We start from the raw sequence: 17229 nt of genomic DNA, 5'->3' as shown, positions 1-17229 counted from the left end.
CTTAATGAAGCACAAGTCTGAAACATTTGAAAAGTTCAAGCAATTTCAGAGCGAAGTTGAAAATCATCGTAACAAAAAGATCAAGTTCCTACGGTCTAATCGTGGGGGTGAATATCTGAGTTTCGAGTTTGGTGCTCACTTAAGACAATGTGGAATTGTTTCACAGTTGACACCGCCTGGAACACCACAGCGTAATGGTGTGTCCGAACGTCGTAATCGTACTTTATTAGAGATGGTGCGATCTATGATGTCTCTTACCGATTTGCCGTTATCGTTTTGGGGTTATGCATTAGAAACAGCTGCATTCACTTTAAATAGGGCACCATCAAAATCCGTTGAGACGACACCATACGAACTGTGGTATGGCAAAAGGCCAAAGTTGTCGTTTCTTAAAGTTTGGGGATGTGATGCTTATGCCAAAAAGCTTCAGCCTGAAAAGCTGGAACCCAAAGCGGAAAAGTGCATCTTCATAGGTTACCCAAAAGAGACAGTTGGGTACACCTTCTATCTCAAATCCGAGGGCAAAATGTATGTTGCTAAAAACGGAGCTTTTCTCGAGAAGGAGTTTCTCTCGAGAGAATTGAGTGGGAGGAAGATAGAACTTGACGAGGTTGTCGAACCTCTCATCCCTCTGGATGGTGGCGCAGGGCAAGGGGAAACCTCTGTCGTTGCGACGCCGGTCGAGGAGGAAGTTAATGATGATGATCATGAAACTCCGGTTCAAGTTTCTGTCGAACCACGCAGGTCGACGAGACCACGCACTGCTCCAGAGTGGTACGGTAATCCCGTCTTATCAATCATGTTGTTGGACAACAATGAACCTGCAAATTATGAAGAAGCAATGGTGGGCCCAGATTCCAACAAATGGCTAGAAGCCATGAAGTCCGAGATAGGATCCATGTATGAGAACAAAGTGTGGACTTTGGAGGTACTGCCTGAGGGCCGCAAGGCTATTCAGAACAAATGGATCTTTAAGAGGAAGACGGACGCTGACGGCAATGTGACCGTTTATAAAGCTCGACTTGTGGCAAAGGGTTTTTCACAAGTTCAAGGAGTTGACTATGATGAGACATTCTCACCCGTAGCGATGCTTAAGTCCGTCAAAATCATGTTAGCAATAGTTGTATTTTTCGATTATGAAATCTGGTAGATGGATGTCAAAACGGCGTTCCTTAACGGTTTCCTTAAGGAAGAATTGTATATGATGCAACCCGAAGGTTTTGTCGATCCTAAGAATGCTAACAAGGTGTGCAAGCTCCAGCGATCCATTTATGGACTGGTGCAAGCATCTCGGAGTTGGAACAAACGCTTTGATGAGGTGATCAAAGCATTTGGGTTTATACAAGTGGTTGGACAATCTTGTATTTACAAGAAAGTGAGCGGGAGCTCTGTGGCGTTTCTAATATTATATGTGGATGACATATTGCTGATTGGAAACAACGTAGAGTTTTTGGAGAGCATAAAGGATTACTTGAATAAGAGTTTCTCTATGAAGGACCTAGGAGAAGCTGCTTACATTCTAGGCATTAAGATCTATAGGGATAGATCAAAACGCCTTATAGGACTTTCACAAAGCACATACCTTGATAAAGTTTTGAAGAGGTTCAAAATGGAACAGTCCAAGAAGGGGTTCTTGCCAGTTTTACAAGGTACGAGATTGAGTAAGACTCAGTGCCCAACAACTGATGAAGATAGAGAGCATATGCGCTCCGTCCCCTATGCTTCAGTCATAGGTTCTATCATTTATGCAATGCTGTGCACTAGACCGGACGTTAGCCTGGCCATAAGTATGGCAGGTAGGTTCCAGAGTAATCCAGGAGTGGGATCACTGGACGGCGGTCAAGAATATCCTAAAGTACCTGAAAAGGACTAAGGAGATGTTTCTCGTGTATGGAGGTGACGAAGAGCTCGCCGTAAAAGGTTACGTCGATGCAAGCTTTGACACAGATCCGGACGACTCTAAGTCACAAACCGGATACGTATTTATTCTTAATGGGGGTGGGGTAAGCTGGTGGAGTTCCAAGCAAAGCGTCGTAGCAGATTCTACATGTGAAGCGGAGTACATGGCTGCCTCCGAGGCGGCTAAGGAGGGTGTCTGGATGAAGCAGTTCATGACGGATCTTGGAGTGGTGCCAAGCGCACTGAATCCAATAACCTTGTTCTGTGACAACACGGGTGCCATTGCCTTAGCAAAGGAACCACGGTTTCACAAGAAGTCCAGACACATCAAACGACGCTTCAACCTCATCCGCGACTACGTCGAAGGAGAGGACGTAAATATATGCAAAGTGCACACGGATCTGAATGTAGCAGACCCGCTGACTAAACCTCTTCCACGGCCAAAGCATGATCAACACCAGAACTTTATGGGTGTTAGATTTATTACAATGTAATTCGCATGATGATGTGAGGGCTAGATTATTGACTCTAGTGCAAGTGGGAGACTGTTGGAATTATGCCCTAGAGGCAATAATAAATATAGTTATTATTATAATTCCTGTATCAAGATAATCGTTTATTATCCATGCTATAATTGTATTGAATGAAGACTCATTTACATGTGTGGATACATAGACAAAACACTGTCCCTAACAAACCTCTAGTTGGCTAGCCAGTTGATCAAAGATAGTCAGTGTCTTCTGATTATGAACAAGGTGTTGTTGCTTGATAACTGGATCACGTCATTAGGAGAATCACGTGATGGACTAGACCCAAACTAATAGACGTAGCATGTTGATCGTGTCATTTTGTTGCGTCTGTTTTCTGCGTGTCAAGTATTTGTTCCTATGACCATGAGATCATATAAATCACTAACACCGGAGGAATACTTTGTGTGTATCAAACGTCGCAACGTAACTGGGTGACTATAAAGATGCTCTACAGGTATCTCCGAAGGTGTTCGTTGAGTTAGTATGGATCAAGACTGGGATTTGTCACTCCGTGTGACGGAGAGGTATCTCGGGGCCCACTCGGTAATACAACATCACACACAAGCCTTGCAAGCAATGTAACTTAGTGTAAGTTGCGGGATCTTGTATTACGGAACGAGTAAAGAGACTTGCCGGTAAATGAGATTGAAATAGGTATGCGGATACTAACGATCGAATCTCGGGCAAGTAACATACCGAAGGACAAAGAGAATGACATACGGGATTATATGAATCCTTGGCACTGAGGTTCAAACGATAAGATCTTCGTAGAATATGTAGGATCCAATATGGGCATCCAGGTCCCGCTATTGGATATTGACCGAGGAGTCTCTCGGGTCATGTCTACATAGTTCTCGAACCCGCAGGGTCTGCACACTTAAGGTTCGACATTGTTTTATGCGTATTTGAGTTATATGGTTGGTTACCGAATGTTGTTCGGAATCCCGGATGAGATCACGGACGTCACGAGGGTTTCCGGAATGGTCCGGAAACGAAGATTGATATATAGGATGACCTCATTTGATTACCGGAAGGTTTTCGGAGTTACCGGGAATGTACCGGGAATGACGAATGGGTTCCGGGAGTTCACCGGGGGGGCAACCCACCCCGGGGAAGCCCATAGGCCTTGAGGGTGGCGCACCAGCCCTTAGTGGGCTGGTGGGACAACCCAAAAGGGCCCTATGCGCATTGGAAGAAAAATCAAAGAGAAAAGAAAAAAAAGGGAGGAGGTGAGAAAGGAAAGAAGGACTCCACCCACCAAACCAAGTAGGACTCGGTTTGGGGGGGAGTCCTTCCCCCCTTTGGCTCGGCCGACCCCCTTGGGGCTCCTTGAGCCCCAAGGCAAGGCTCCCTCTCTCCCACCTATATATACGGAGGTTTTAGGGCTGATTTGAGACAACTTTTCCACGGCAGCCCGACCACATACCTCCACGGTTTTTCCTCTAGATCGCGTTTCTGCGGAGCTTGGGCGGAGCCCTGCTGAGACGAGATCATCACCAACCTCCGGAGCACCGTCACGCTGCCGGAGAACTCTTCTACCTCTCCGTCTCTCTTGCTGGATCAAGAAGGCCGAGATCATCGTCGAGCTGTACGTGTGCTGAACCCGGAGCTGTCGTTCGTTCGTGGGGCGGATCGAGGGACGTGAGGACGTTCCACTACATCAACCGCGTTCACTAACGCTTCTGCTGTACGGTCTACAAGGGTACGTAGATCACTCATCCCCTCTCGTAGATGGACATCACCATGATAGGTCTTCGTGCGCGTAGGAAAATTTTTGTTTCCCATGCAACGTTCCCCAACACGTCGTTCACCAACATTGCAGATGAGAAGTCCTGATTCCATGATGCAGGAATAGGCACTACATGTGTGTTCTCTTCTTCACCTGACTCGGCGGAATCATCGGAAATATCACCTTCTATATCTTCTCCATGCATCTGATTTTGCATGTTCCCATCTATCTCGTCAGCATCAGCCTCGCTGTTGACATAATCATCTGCTTCTCCTCCTTCTGCCTGACTACTCTGCTCTGCTTCGTAAACATCATCTGCAGCATGGGACGCATGAATTGACTGTGAATCATGCATCCCTTCACTGCTCAGACCATACTCGTAGCTATATTCGGCTTGAGGTTCACTCACTGGCTTTAGCACGGGGAGCAGTAAGGCCACAGGATTACATCCCCTACGCTCGCAAGCTTTTAACCAGTGAACCCACTGGTCGTCTCGCTCTATATGCTTGAAATACCAAAAAAATATTTGCACTCGACCGGGTCCATAATGCATGAACACCGACGGTGTGTGTTTCAATATTGAACCCTAAACAACTGGCCAGCCATTCTGTCAACTGACTAACAGATCATTTTTCAAGGGAAGTCACTCGCACCTCAATGTACTGAAATTCACTAAGATCGGCTCCCATCTCATTTGTTTGAATAGTACCAGGACCATAATGCAAACATAACTTCACTAAATCAGATATCTCTGCTAACCTAACAAATTATTCAACAAGGACAAATTTTAGACGAAGGACAAACCTAAATATATTTCCCAAATCTACGGAAGATCCTAAAAATATGTAAACTACTTAATTGACACGCCTAAATATATTCAAATCTAACAAAAGAAACTAAAAATATTTAAACTACTATATGGACTGACCTAAATATATCCGATTATACCGGACTACCTAAAAATATTTAAGCTACTTAATTCATTAACCTAAATATATCAAATCTACCGTAGCACCTAAAAATATTTAAACTACTTAATTCACTAACCTAAATATATCCAAATCTACGGGAGCACCTAAAAATATTTAAACTACTTAATTCACTAACCTAAATATATCCAAATCTACCGAAGCACCTAAAAATATTTAAACTACTTAATTCACTAAACTAAATATATTCAAAGCTACCGGAGCACCTAGAAATATTTAAACTACTAAATTGATAAAACTAAAAATATTTTACCCTTGAAGCGTGTGCAGAAACGATGAACGACGTTTGACGAACGCAACAACCACCACCACCACCTCCAACTGCACCACAACAACCACCTTCACCCACACCTCCACCACCACCACCACCACCACTACCACCACCTCCACATCCACCTCAAACTCCACCACCACCACTAAAAAAGATTGAATAACACCACCACGAACTACCCCATCGCGAGTGAGACAGATGGTTTGGCCGCTCTAACCCTATACAATAGAATTACGGTGAGAAATGTGGAAAAATGGCTAGGATTAAGTGCAGGTATGAGAGATTTTTTTGGTGGGGAGTGAAGGAAAGAGGAGAAGGAGATAAGGAGGAGGAAGAATGGGAGGAGGAAGAATGAGCGAGAGGGTGCGGGCGGCTGGTGGCTGGCTGGCCGGCCACCTATCGGCCACGCCAAAGTCGACAGGCCCATCGCCCAGGCCGAGGCCGATTGGTCAGCCTCCAGGCCGAGAGGGTGAGGGGCGACGTGGTCGGGCCAGTAGTTGGCCACCACGTGGCCGACACGGTATTAACCGGCCGCGCCTACGCCAACAGGAAGCTATTGGCCCCGCCTGGGCCGACTGGATCCAATCGGCCATGCCTGAGCCGATGCCGCCCTATTTTTGAAAAATTTCAAAATAACGCTATATTTTTCAAAAAGAATTAAAAAAGCAACTTTTAAAAAAAATAGCCATTTCCAAATGGTACAAAACAACTTTTTTATTAAATGAACATTATTTTCACATTTAACATTTTCAAAGTATCACACATGTTTTTTTTTAAACCCTTGAACGTTTTTCTAATGTCACGTGCTTTTTTTAGTGACACAAAAAAAATCTAAAATATGAGTGTACCTTCTTGAACTATGTATTTTACCTTCTTAATATGGGATGAACACGTTTAAGAAAATTAAAAACTATTAACAATTTATGTATTTGGAAATTAAAGAATATAAAAATATAAGAGAAACATGTGTGCGACGTCAGCTCGACATACCCACATGGTTCGTGCACTACCCATAATGAAAGTAACTTTAGTAATAACATCAGGTCCAACTCAATAAATTTACTTACGTGGCAAGGATTTAATAAGTAGAAAGATGAATTGACTAACATAGCTAGTTACAGAGACTACCCACAGTCGAAGTAACTTCAGTAGTAATATAGAGTCCAACTCAACAAATTTGCTTATGTGTTAATGATTTAATAAGAAGAAAGATGAATTGAGTAACATAGCAGTAAGATCATACAAATTAAGACAAAAATGAGTCTACAACATAATAAACATAGTGTTACGTGACCTCAAATTTATGCTACTCCTTATTATAAAAATAGTAACATAGACTAATAACATATGCATGTTACTAGTCTAAGTTACTTCCCACTATAAGTAGTCTCAAACTATGAGTAACATCACATATATCAAGATAAAATTAGTCTACAAGCTTATAAATAAAACGTTATATGATACTACATATATATTATTTTTCATTATAAAAGTAGTAACATAGATTAATAATATATGTATGTTACTCGTTGAAGTTATTCTTCACTGTGAGTAGTTGTAGGCCTGCCCACTACCAGTTTCGCTGCAGTGATGCAGTCTACTGCCCACTACCATCCAAACAGGCCCATTGACCGCGAGAGCTATGACTTGTCGGCCCTCGTGTCTTGCTTCAGGGTTTTCTACCTTATTCTGTTTTATATTCTTTTTTTTCCACCCGTTTTCTTGTTTTTTTTCTTATATATACTTTGGTTTTCCTTGTATTTTCAGTGATTTTCCACTGTTTTTATTTCGTCATTATTCTTTGGTTCTTTCTACGTTTTCTTTTTGTTTCCTTGTTGGTTTTATCAGAGTTTTTTTAACATATGTCTACCTTTTATCAGCACACAAAGAACATTTAGCGCACACATGAAGCATTTCTTATACATGTTGGACATTGTACTTTTTCCTAAATATATGCTTTAAACACTTTTTTAAATACATGGTAACACTTTCCCAATACACGTTGTAAAAAATAATGGGAATAAGAAAAATTATGGAGGCTGCTACGCATCGTCAGGCGGATATTTTAAAAAGATCCATCGCTGAACGAGCCGTCGGGTCTCACATTTTATTTTTCAATATATGTCTTGTTGCGGAGACATCTGCAACCTAATTCGGATTTTTTTGTGTAACATGGACCGTGTTGCGGGAATTATTTTTGCAATATGGATCGTGCAACCGGATTTTTTGCAACGTGGGTCGTGTTGTGGGATCTAGTTGCTGGGTCAATTTGCAACAAGGGCTAGCTGCAGAACCTTTCTTTAAAACAATAGATTAGTTGCAGAACATGGACACAGAAGGGTTGGCTCCTGACATCTGACGAAGCCCATCCAATGGACATGGAGGCAGTAGACGCTCGCGTAAGATAGGTCGGTGGAAGGTAATCATTTCCCAAAAACTATATGAACAGTTGTTTTACATTGTATAAACATTTTCTAGAAAAATACAATGTATAAACATATTCTAAAGTTTTGAAGGTATTTTTATGTAAACAAGTGAATATTTCTTTAAAATGACATCTACATTATTTAATGGAAATCAACATTTTCTAAGAGTATGCTAACATGTTTTCACATGTATAAGTATTTTTTGAAATGTCGAGCCTTATTTTTTTAAACAATGAATATTTCTTAAATGTTAGGTGCATTTTTTTAATGAGACAAAACATTTCATTATTATTGTATACACAATTTTGAAAAATTCTATATAATTTCTTTTGCAACGTGGAAAATAATGTTCATTTCCATGAAAAGTTTTTATTGAAAGTTATTACTCTCTTTTATCCATATTATTTGTCTTAGATTTGTCTAGATACAGACGTAACTAACATTTAAATTTGTCTAGATACATCCGTAGAATCGGAGAGAGTAACATTTCTTAACTAGGTTAACAAGAAAATATACTATCTTAACTTTTAAAAACTTCATGCTTTTTACAAAAATAAAATTAATTTATTTTTTCACATATGCGCATTCAAAATAGAAATAAAGAAAGCGGAAATGAAGTTCAATTGTCGTCAACATGATGTCAGACCCACGTCCCTACTGGATTGGCTCCTTGTACCATGCTCCATGCTGGAAGATAGATTTTTCATTATTACTAGTACAAATGCCCGTGCGTTGCACCGGACAAAAAATATCGTAAAATCTACTCCGTGTGATAATACGTGACATTTCTTATATGTAGTTCTGATAAACATCAATAATAATCTTATACCGTTATCGTTTTACGAAGTATGAGCCATTTCTTATAAAGAAGTATGAAGTGTTATTTCTTATATACAGTTTTCATAAACGTTAATAATTATTTTATATTGTTATCGCTTTAGGAAGTATGAAGTGTGGACGTAAAGAAGCCACCCTAACATCCGATTGTATCCTTGAATCTTTTAACTAATTATTGAATCACTAGTGAGCATGCACGTGCAACACACGTAATATCAAAGAGTAATGGTTCATTCTCTCCTAACTTCTCCCGCTAAGGGGAAAATTACGGCGAGAGTTTGCTACTTCCTATGTCGTCAAGATAGTGGATCCCCGCATCCATATACCACCGCTCCAAACGGGAGGGGAATGCTTCGACTCGAGCGCGCTGAGGATGTCAATGCACCGAAATAATACAACCCAGTCTCATCCACCTCCAAATATTTTTTTGACAAAACATCATTGATGCCATATATTTTTTTCTTTTAGAGAAAACAACAGTCTATTAGTAAATAGTTTTCAGTGTCACGTACAATCAGTGGCCTAACAACACACCTGCGGTTGGGGCGTCACCGTGTGGCGCCTCCCGAGAGGAGCTTGTGCGGTGCCAGGTTGTAGGCGCCCTTTTTCATTGTTTTTGGATATGATCAATAGCACAATTCTCTTGATGCCACTCATGTCATCAGTAGAGCTGATTGACTATAGTCAGAGTGCGTCTAACTACCTTAGATTCATTAATTAATATAGAAACAAAGAAAAAATGTCTATTACAAGTGAGGGAACATGTATTCAGAGCACAACTACAAACTGTTAGCATAGTATTCAAAGCTTTATTTAAGATGCTGAAAGAAAGCCAGTTCCCGGGGCACACCACAAGGTTCAACAACTTCAATCGAAAGAACAATACTCAGGCCCTTCACTTTTCCCTCAGTACCAAATGCTCTGATTGCTGCCCTGTTTCTTGCTTGGATGTTCGAAAAAGCCAGCAAGACTTTAGAGACAGGCTCCAAGCCGCATTTTCAACCTAAAATCAATACTCCCCTTGTAGCCGTTGATTATAGGAATTAAAACACTCTCCTTCAGTTGTTGATTTTTTCTGAGAACCTGCTCATCAAATAGAAGCCAAACTTTTGACTTTAGTAACTTGTGAAATCATGTAATTATAACTCGTAATTCATCAAGTTCTATATGAATCATACATTAGTAACTATGCAACGATGTGTACTTCAAAACCATAAGCATTAGAGTGTAGATGCAAACTGAAATGGTATGTCTGTCTCATTCTAATACCGACACATCAAAAGTGATAGTCTACTAATGCCAAAAACACATTTTAGAAAATCAACAACTGTTTAAATATTATGGCAGCAAGCAAGTAGTGACCCTTGCAAGCAATTTGACAAACAATTCATCTCCTTGGCTCCATCACACCAGTCTAGTCAAGGGACGAGCACCTATGCCAGTAGACCAAACATCCATCACATACGACACCAATGATCCTCCACCATCTGATTTGCACTTCACTGCAACCGAATCATCAGAAAACTTTATCACTCTAAATCCATACTCAACTCGATGCCATCTCTTTGCAACTTTGTTTCAAAAAACACAATTATCTTTCATAGAAAATAGATATATCATCTCACAGTACACACGGAGAAAAGAGAAGATCTACTGATGCTACAACGGGGGGCATGTATATTGAAACAGTAGGAAAAAATTCCTTGTCAAATCAACAAAACGTCGTATTCCCAACATAATTGCAATGTCTACAGTAAACATGATAGTTTCATAGAAGTTGGGAACATTCATTTAAAAAGGAAAGCAAAGGGGGGGAGAACAGGGAAGAAACTGCCACAATTCAAAAAATATTGATAATATTTGTTTAGAATTAATCCTACGCTGGCATTGTTTGGAGCATGGAGGTAAGGTGGTATTCTTCAATCTATCCTCGTAAGAAATCAATGATCAGGATATATGTTCCACTTCTGATGACTAAACTATTTTCCTAATAATACAAAATGTTCCAAATTGTTCACTTTTTCTCACAGTATTTAAGAATTATCCCAGGAGATGATTAGCTCGGAGCTCACTACCTGCAACATGCATGTTCTAGTCTCCTATATGTGAACCAGCAGTACAACCTCATTATCTGTGCATGGAAGCTCACCTTCAAATACATTCATTTACCTGGAGGATTGTTATTCATACCAAAACATATTCTTAGTGATGAGCGGTTGACATATAATAGTTATTTTAGCTATTACTGCAGGATTGATGAATGGTCATTATCTGGTAAGTTAATACTGACCTACATATTCAATATATGCTGTCCTGGCTGAATAATTCTTATCTTAAAAAAAATCTTCAATTGCAGGATATAGCTTCACCATTACTTCGACAAGAAAAACATGCAGCTCTCCACCAAATTCAACTCGAGTGGATCCACCACTAATAATCACAATATGAAGGATCTTCCTTTTCTCCTCTTCGTTTATGTTAGGACGTGATGCCTTTTCAAAGCAGTCACCACACTCTTTTGAGGCATCCTCCACTTACTGGCATAAGTTGCATTATGCCTCATTTTAGAGCTAGAAGAAGTTTGTAGCTATTGATTATAAGAATTGAAACAGTCACCTTCAGCGATGCATGCCTTCAGCTGTCGATTTTCTAAGACAGCTTGCTCGTCAAATAGAAACCGGAATTTTGAGTTAAATATCTTATGAAATCATGAAAGTATAACTCTCGAATTCATCAAGTTCTATATGAATCATACGTTAACAATTGTGCAATGATATGTACTTCAAAAGCATAAGCATCAAAGTGTAGATGCAAACTGAAATTGCAAGTAATTTTCATTCTAATACTAACACATCAAAGTGGTAGGTTCCTTTGTCCAAAACAAATTAAAAGTAACAACTTCTTAGCTGAAAGGAATAACAATTAACATTCAAGAAGATCATCGATAGTTTAAATGTTATGACACTAAGCAAATAGAATCATGTAAAATCCTAATCACCCTTGCATTCAATTTGATAAACACTTAAACTTCATGAATCGATCACCTGTAAATTCAATTTTAGTTGTAAAGGAAGAGGGGTGTTCTCCGTGCTCTTCTTCTGCAAAGCCTCCAATCTATAAAATTGGAAGTTTGAAAGCCATCAGAAAATCACCACATGAGTTGAAAACAAAAGAGAACACATGCATAGCTTGGACAGAGGTGACCGGACATACTGTTTGTTCATGAGACGCCCATCGGCACATCTGGCAAATGACCAAATCTTCCTCGCGCTCTCCATGGTCCGCCTCGCCAGCGGCAGGATATGGGAGATGGTAGTGGGGTTCTGCCGAAAGCTGGCCGCTCACCATCCCCATTCCCCAAGGCCTCCTCCAACCTCCAGGGGCCTGCTCGGCCAGCTCCAACACCATTCACAAGCAATCAGTAGCAAGCATTCAAAACAGAACATGACCACGGTACTCCAAAGTGCAATGGATGCACTTGGCAATCAATAGCATGAGAACATGAAAATACTCTCTACATTCACAAATATAATATGTGTTTTAATATTTCAATGTAGACTACATACAGTCTGAAATAAGTGAGGAACTTCTTTCATCCTTGCTTGAAGAATATAAGACCATCGAGTGGGCTATCATACTCGGTCCTATGTTGCACTTGAAGCTAATTGAACTATGTACGACAAAATACAAGACTAAATGGGGGAAAAGACACAACAAATATGTCCCAAAAAAGGACCAGCTACTATGCGAACCAAGTTTCAAAAATAATTGACAACTCTAAAACTTTCAGCTAGAATACAGTCTAATGGACACATTATGACAACACGAAAGATGAAATGAGTTATAGGATAGGTGAAGAGCGGAGAGCAGGTATCCAGCCCTGAGCATAAAACTCAGTCACAAATTCCTACGTGTATCAATCTACACCCTATTCTGAATTTCCATCATAGCAAAAGCACCGCTATGTTTTCGCAAAAATATTCTCAAGCTAAAATATGCCCATCGAAAAGCGACAAGTATCCAGTGGAAACACATATCATAGCTGATAAAAAAACATGTCATTTTGTCTACTAATACATTCAAGGATCACTCGAATGGCAAATTGACAATAGAGAGGATCGGATGACACAAGTGGTAAATGAATAGTCATTTCTCTTAGTTCCTCTCAAGCTCATCTGGTTTGACAGGCTGACAAATGAGCAGTTCCTCAAAATCAATAACACCGAACACATATCCATCTCATCGTCCTTATGCACGAACATGGAGCATGCCAACTTACCTCGGGAGAGAAAAAAGAAAGGAGAAGGATGTATGTCAAGGGAAGGTTCCACTTGATGCTGATGGAAATAGGCTTGATCTCCTTCAGTGTAGTGGAGATGGCAGTGCCAATCTGTTCACGTGCATCATCCATGTCGCTCACCGATGCCTACAAATTATGGAATGAGATCATATAGTTGAAAAAAAACAGACTGAAGAACGAATGGACAAATTGTTTTCTAGGTAATATGACTAAAAACACTGATCTGTCTCCTCGGGCATACAGGTCATCTCCTGTCGCTTATCCTCTGGAAGCAATTTCATTTTGGCTTCAACTGCTTTTGCTCGTGCACGCAATCGGCGAATCTCATCGTCCTTCTTTTGGGATGCCACTTGCAGCTGCTTATGCTCTTGCTTTGTTTCAGTCACTTGTGCTGCCCATTTACTGCTGTAGCTACGAAGGTCAGCATAGCCCCGCTCCAGTGTCCTAAACCGCTCTTGCACGAGGTCCTTCTCTGCAATCAGTGCTGAAATTTCCTTATCCTTCCCTGCAATCAGTGCCTCATGAGCTTGGTTCAATTGTCTTAGCACTGCTTCTAGATCTCCTGCAATGTGCTCATGGCCTGCAGCGTTTTGGCAATGCCCTGCACCACCTTCAACTTCCTTCACTCTTATCTAACAGTATAAGAAGCACAAAATCTGAGTTGAGAAAATCGATAGGATGCACAAGGCAGCTGAGATGCAACTCATGTTTCGGTAAGGTACCTTAAGCTCCTCGTTCTCCAGCTCCAAGACCCGTATAAAATCTTTCAAATCCTTATTTTCACTCTTTAGGAGTTCTATACGTTGAATGCAGCAGACAAGGATAATGATAGATGGGCCTCCTGACCGCTCCTCCGCTGCTGATCGTTGCTGCGCTGTCCTGGGCCTTCTAGCGCGCTGGTGCACGAGATCTAGTGATCGAGACGAGATCAGCAGACCCAACGGCTAGCGGCCATCGATCGAAGCGCCTCTTCTTCCATGTCCCTTTGGCTTCGTCGGTTCGTCCCCTGTCTTCGTTTCTCTGTGCGGCGGCTAGGGCTTCCAGCAGTCCCACGACCCGATCAGGAAAAAGGAGGAGGGCAGGAGAAAACGACACTGTGGCAGCTGGGAGGAACTAGGAAGCATGGCTGCAGGGTGCAGTTAAGGTTCACACCATCTTCATTCTTCAATTTTTCAAGCAGTCAAGCCTCCAGCCTCGTTGCATCCAAATCCAGTGGCCGGCCTGCCCATGAGCTCTTGTACCTTGAACTTGGCTTGGCTGCTTTGACTTCTAATTTTCATGTCTTCTAGTCTTGCCTCAAGTTTATACTTTGTTGCTAATTTTATTATTTTCGAAATTGCAAGATTCAAGTCATGTCTTCACTTAAAAAACATGAATCTGGTTATAGTTTTTATTTTTATTTCAGGTAGCTGAGACATATTATGACATAAAAACAAGGAGTGAGGCTAAAGGTTTGGCAAATAATGAACTTGGAAGGTATGAATTTATGTTTCTTTAAAATTTCCTCCCAAAAGAAAATATTGGCCCCGTTGAAATTTTATAGTTCTTGAAGAGGCACAATTGTTTTTCCAATGCAAGTATTGTATATAGACTTCTTTTGACCATCCGTATGACTATTGCATCAGCGGAACGGAGCTTTTCGAATGATGTTATTTAAGTGAAGACTTTACGACCAAGAATAGGTATAATTCAGGCCCTGGTATGATTCTTGATATTTTTCATTGCTCGGTAAGATATGATGATCTCTATAGTATATTATAGTTATAGTTATATTGTTTTTTGTATGTACCAGCACCATATAGAAGAAGTACACGTATGTTTGTATGTACCAGCACCATATAGAAGAAGTACACGTATGTTTGTATGTACCAGCATCATATAGAGTCCAAGAATGAATCAATACTCTGGCATCAGAACTTTGTATGGTATCCAATCAAGTGTGTGAAATGAGTGAGGGTTTCGATCGGGTGGCAGCGACACAATCCGCATAGTGCTATATCACTAATCAGATCGATCAATATGTAAGCTATCACAACAATTGATGCATAAACATCTACTTTAGCTGATCATGTGCATACATACCTGAAGACGTCAACTCATGCCCTGGTTGTTGGCCTGAAAGATGGTCACCTTCCTTCAATCACCAAATGGGATTAACCGGTGGTCGGCTATGTTTGTACGTATGAGTTTTCCGTCCGACCAATATCTTTGGCTAGCTAACCTCCAAGGGGAACAACGCAGCAGCTTGCTAGAAGTAAGTGTATTCCGCCGTGCACTATCATCTTCTTATAAAATGAATCGCTCGGAAGTGGTTAGAGATTTCCAGTACACACTGAACTTTGAACTTGCTGAAGTGCATTAAGAGCATACTGGTAATGATATGGTAGAGGTGAAGAGCATGTTCGCAATGAGATGGGAGAGGCAAAATATTAGAGTTGTGTCGAATATTGTATACAAGGTAGGTTAGAGTTGGACTTATAGTAGTATTGTGTTTAGACCGGATATGGTGCCGTGTCCTAATAGGACACTTGTATTCTAGACCTCTCATATATAGCGGGGCTAGACACACGATGTAACCTATGTCAACATAATAGCACAGGCGTGCAGGGGGAGCCGGCGGCGTGTGCCGGCGCCCAGGGCTGTCAGGGTGCGGTATTGTGACGGTGTCACGGGAAGGAGCGTCCGTAGTCATGCCCCGGGATGTAACCATATCGGTGAACCTCGTTAACAAATCTCGGCGTCGTGCTCGTGTGATTGCTTGATCCTCGGATGATTGATGATGTGCCTCGGATTTACTCTAACAAATGGTATCATGAGCTAGGTTGTTCAGAGGCTATGAATTGTTGATCCAGAGGAAATATCGAGTTTGAGATGCAGCCCCGTGCGGCGTGGTTCTTGACGAGATTGAAAAAAAGCAATCAGAAAAGCTTTCAGCGAGCTCGTACAGCAGCCGATTCGATCCAATACGCGGCGGCTAGATCACGCCACAGGCGCAGCAGCGCTACGGTACCGGCCAGGCTACGTGGTCATCCGAGAGCGGCCCAGGAAGTAGGACGAGTAGCAGGCGCAGTTGAGTTGGAGGCGTGCGTCGGCGTATCACATGGGAGCCGTTGTGCATGGTAAGATGTGTGCGCTGTGCAGAGGCGATTGAAGCAAGCCAAAGATTTGTTTTGTTGCAAATAAAAGAAGGACCGAGTCCTCGTACGACACGGAGGCAGCAACTGAACGTATTGGGGAGCAAAAAACCCACCACGTTGACATCCATCAGAATTGGCAAGGGCAAGGCAAAGCATTAGCAAGCACTGGAATTTGTGCAAGAGAGCCATCACGTGAATACCAGAAGGTTTTTCTTTTGGTTGGAATTGCTACTAGTGCACGGATGCGAGACCACGTTGGGTTTTGTCTGATGTACTTTGGCGTCACGAAATAGCTTAGTTAATTTTTCGCAGGGTCAGCTGTACAAAAAACCATGACGTCAACGGGTATCAGGTTTGAGGTGGAGAAGTTCGACGGGACTGAGAACCTAGGGTTATGGCAGACATGGGTGAAAGATTGTTGGCACAATAGAGATGCTTCAAGATGTTGCAGGAAGTCATGCCAGCTAAGATGGAGTTATCATGTGATGGATGGGAATTCGTGGAAAATGATTTGCATGCGTGGAGCGTGTCATGTAGTCGGACAAGTTCGACTGGGTTGGACTTGACAGTCTGACGGATCGACGCGAGTCGGTTGGTATAGAAGACGGTGGTAGGATTGGCGACGACAACATAGGAGTGTGATGCTGATGGTGACCGACTTCTGGGCGTGGAAACACGCGACGCAGGCTCTAGGGCTTGTGTGGCTTCGACAAGACTATGGCGCGGGGTTGATTCAAGACGGTGCACATGTGAGCTTGAAGTCGACGGGGCGCAAGGGATGGACTGATTATCTACCATGGAGTCATGTTGAAGGTGGAGCTAGAGTGTGAAGGACTTCACTCGGGGAAAAGCGAGTGACACGTGGTTCGGACTGGAGCTCGGTGGTCTGATGGAAACGTAATACTCGTCATCGGTCGGTGATGATCGGTTGTACTCTGTAGTGGGGGCTGAGTGGTGTGGGTTCGCGACCCTTGAGACTCGACCGGGACAGCGGAGGCTCAACGTGGTAATAGCGGCGAGGCGTGCGGTACGCACGGGGCATTGAGACGGGCCAGGGCTCTGGTGGTCATACATGTGGTGAGACAAACTGCGAATTTGACTCGAGATGACT

At 42.0% G+C, this 17229-nt stretch overlaps 1 protein-coding gene across 7 annotated transcripts; it reads right to left on the bottom strand.

Annotated features, from left to right (window-relative positions):
• Positions 1-9470: 9470 nt before the first annotated feature.
• LOC123448937 lies at positions 9471-13796 on the bottom strand. Of its 7 annotated transcripts, XR_006631942.1 has the most exons (8): positions 13704-13796; positions 13223-13613; positions 12961-13107; positions 11895-12065; positions 11726-11795; positions 10972-11268; positions 10115-10850; positions 9471-9764 (listed from the first exon to the last, which is right to left on the bottom strand). XR_006631942.1 is itself a non-coding variant. In XM_045125984.1 (6 exons), exons 3-6 carry the CDS (start codon positions 13090-13092, stop codon positions 9691-9693), a joined length of 459 nt encoding a protein of 152 aa, XP_044981919.1. In that variant the 5' UTR covers positions 13093-13107; positions 13223-13613; positions 13704-13796; the 3' UTR covers positions 9471-9690. The 7 variants fall into 7 exon arrangements, 5 of the variants coding, with proteins under 5 accessions (XP_044981919.1, XP_044981921.1, XP_044981920.1 ...); XM_045125984.1 differs by lacking the exons at positions 10115-10850; positions 10972-11268 and having other exon boundaries at positions 11895-12077; XR_006631943.1 differs by having other exon boundaries at positions 10972-11218; positions 11298-11795; positions 11895-13613.
• Between the last annotated feature and the right edge of the window lie 3433 nt (positions 13797-17229).

The sequence above is a fragment of the Hordeum vulgare genome, chromosome 4H (genome assembly GCF_904849725.1).
Source record: "Hordeum vulgare subsp. vulgare chromosome 4H, MorexV3_pseudomolecules_assembly, whole genome shotgun sequence".
Classification (NCBI taxonomy): domain Eukaryota; kingdom Viridiplantae; phylum Streptophyta; class Magnoliopsida; order Poales; family Poaceae; genus Hordeum; species Hordeum vulgare.
This window is presented reverse-complemented; position numbering and strand designations above follow the sequence as displayed.

Bases quoted from the DNA above. Each gene is read 5' to 3' on its own strand.
- LOC123448937 (XM_045125984.1), bottom strand. From the start codon at position 13,092: ATGGATGATGCACGTGAACAGATTGGCACTGCCATCTCCACTACACTG. The intron at 12,078-12,960 runs GTAAGTTGGCAT...ATGGTGTTGGAG, and splicing joins TTTCTTTTTTCTCTCCCGAG to CTGGCCGAGCAGGCCCCTGG. The intron at 9,765-11,725 runs GTGATCGATTCA...TTTGATGAGCAG, and splicing joins AACTAAAATTGAATTTACAG to GTTCTCAGAAAAAATCAACA.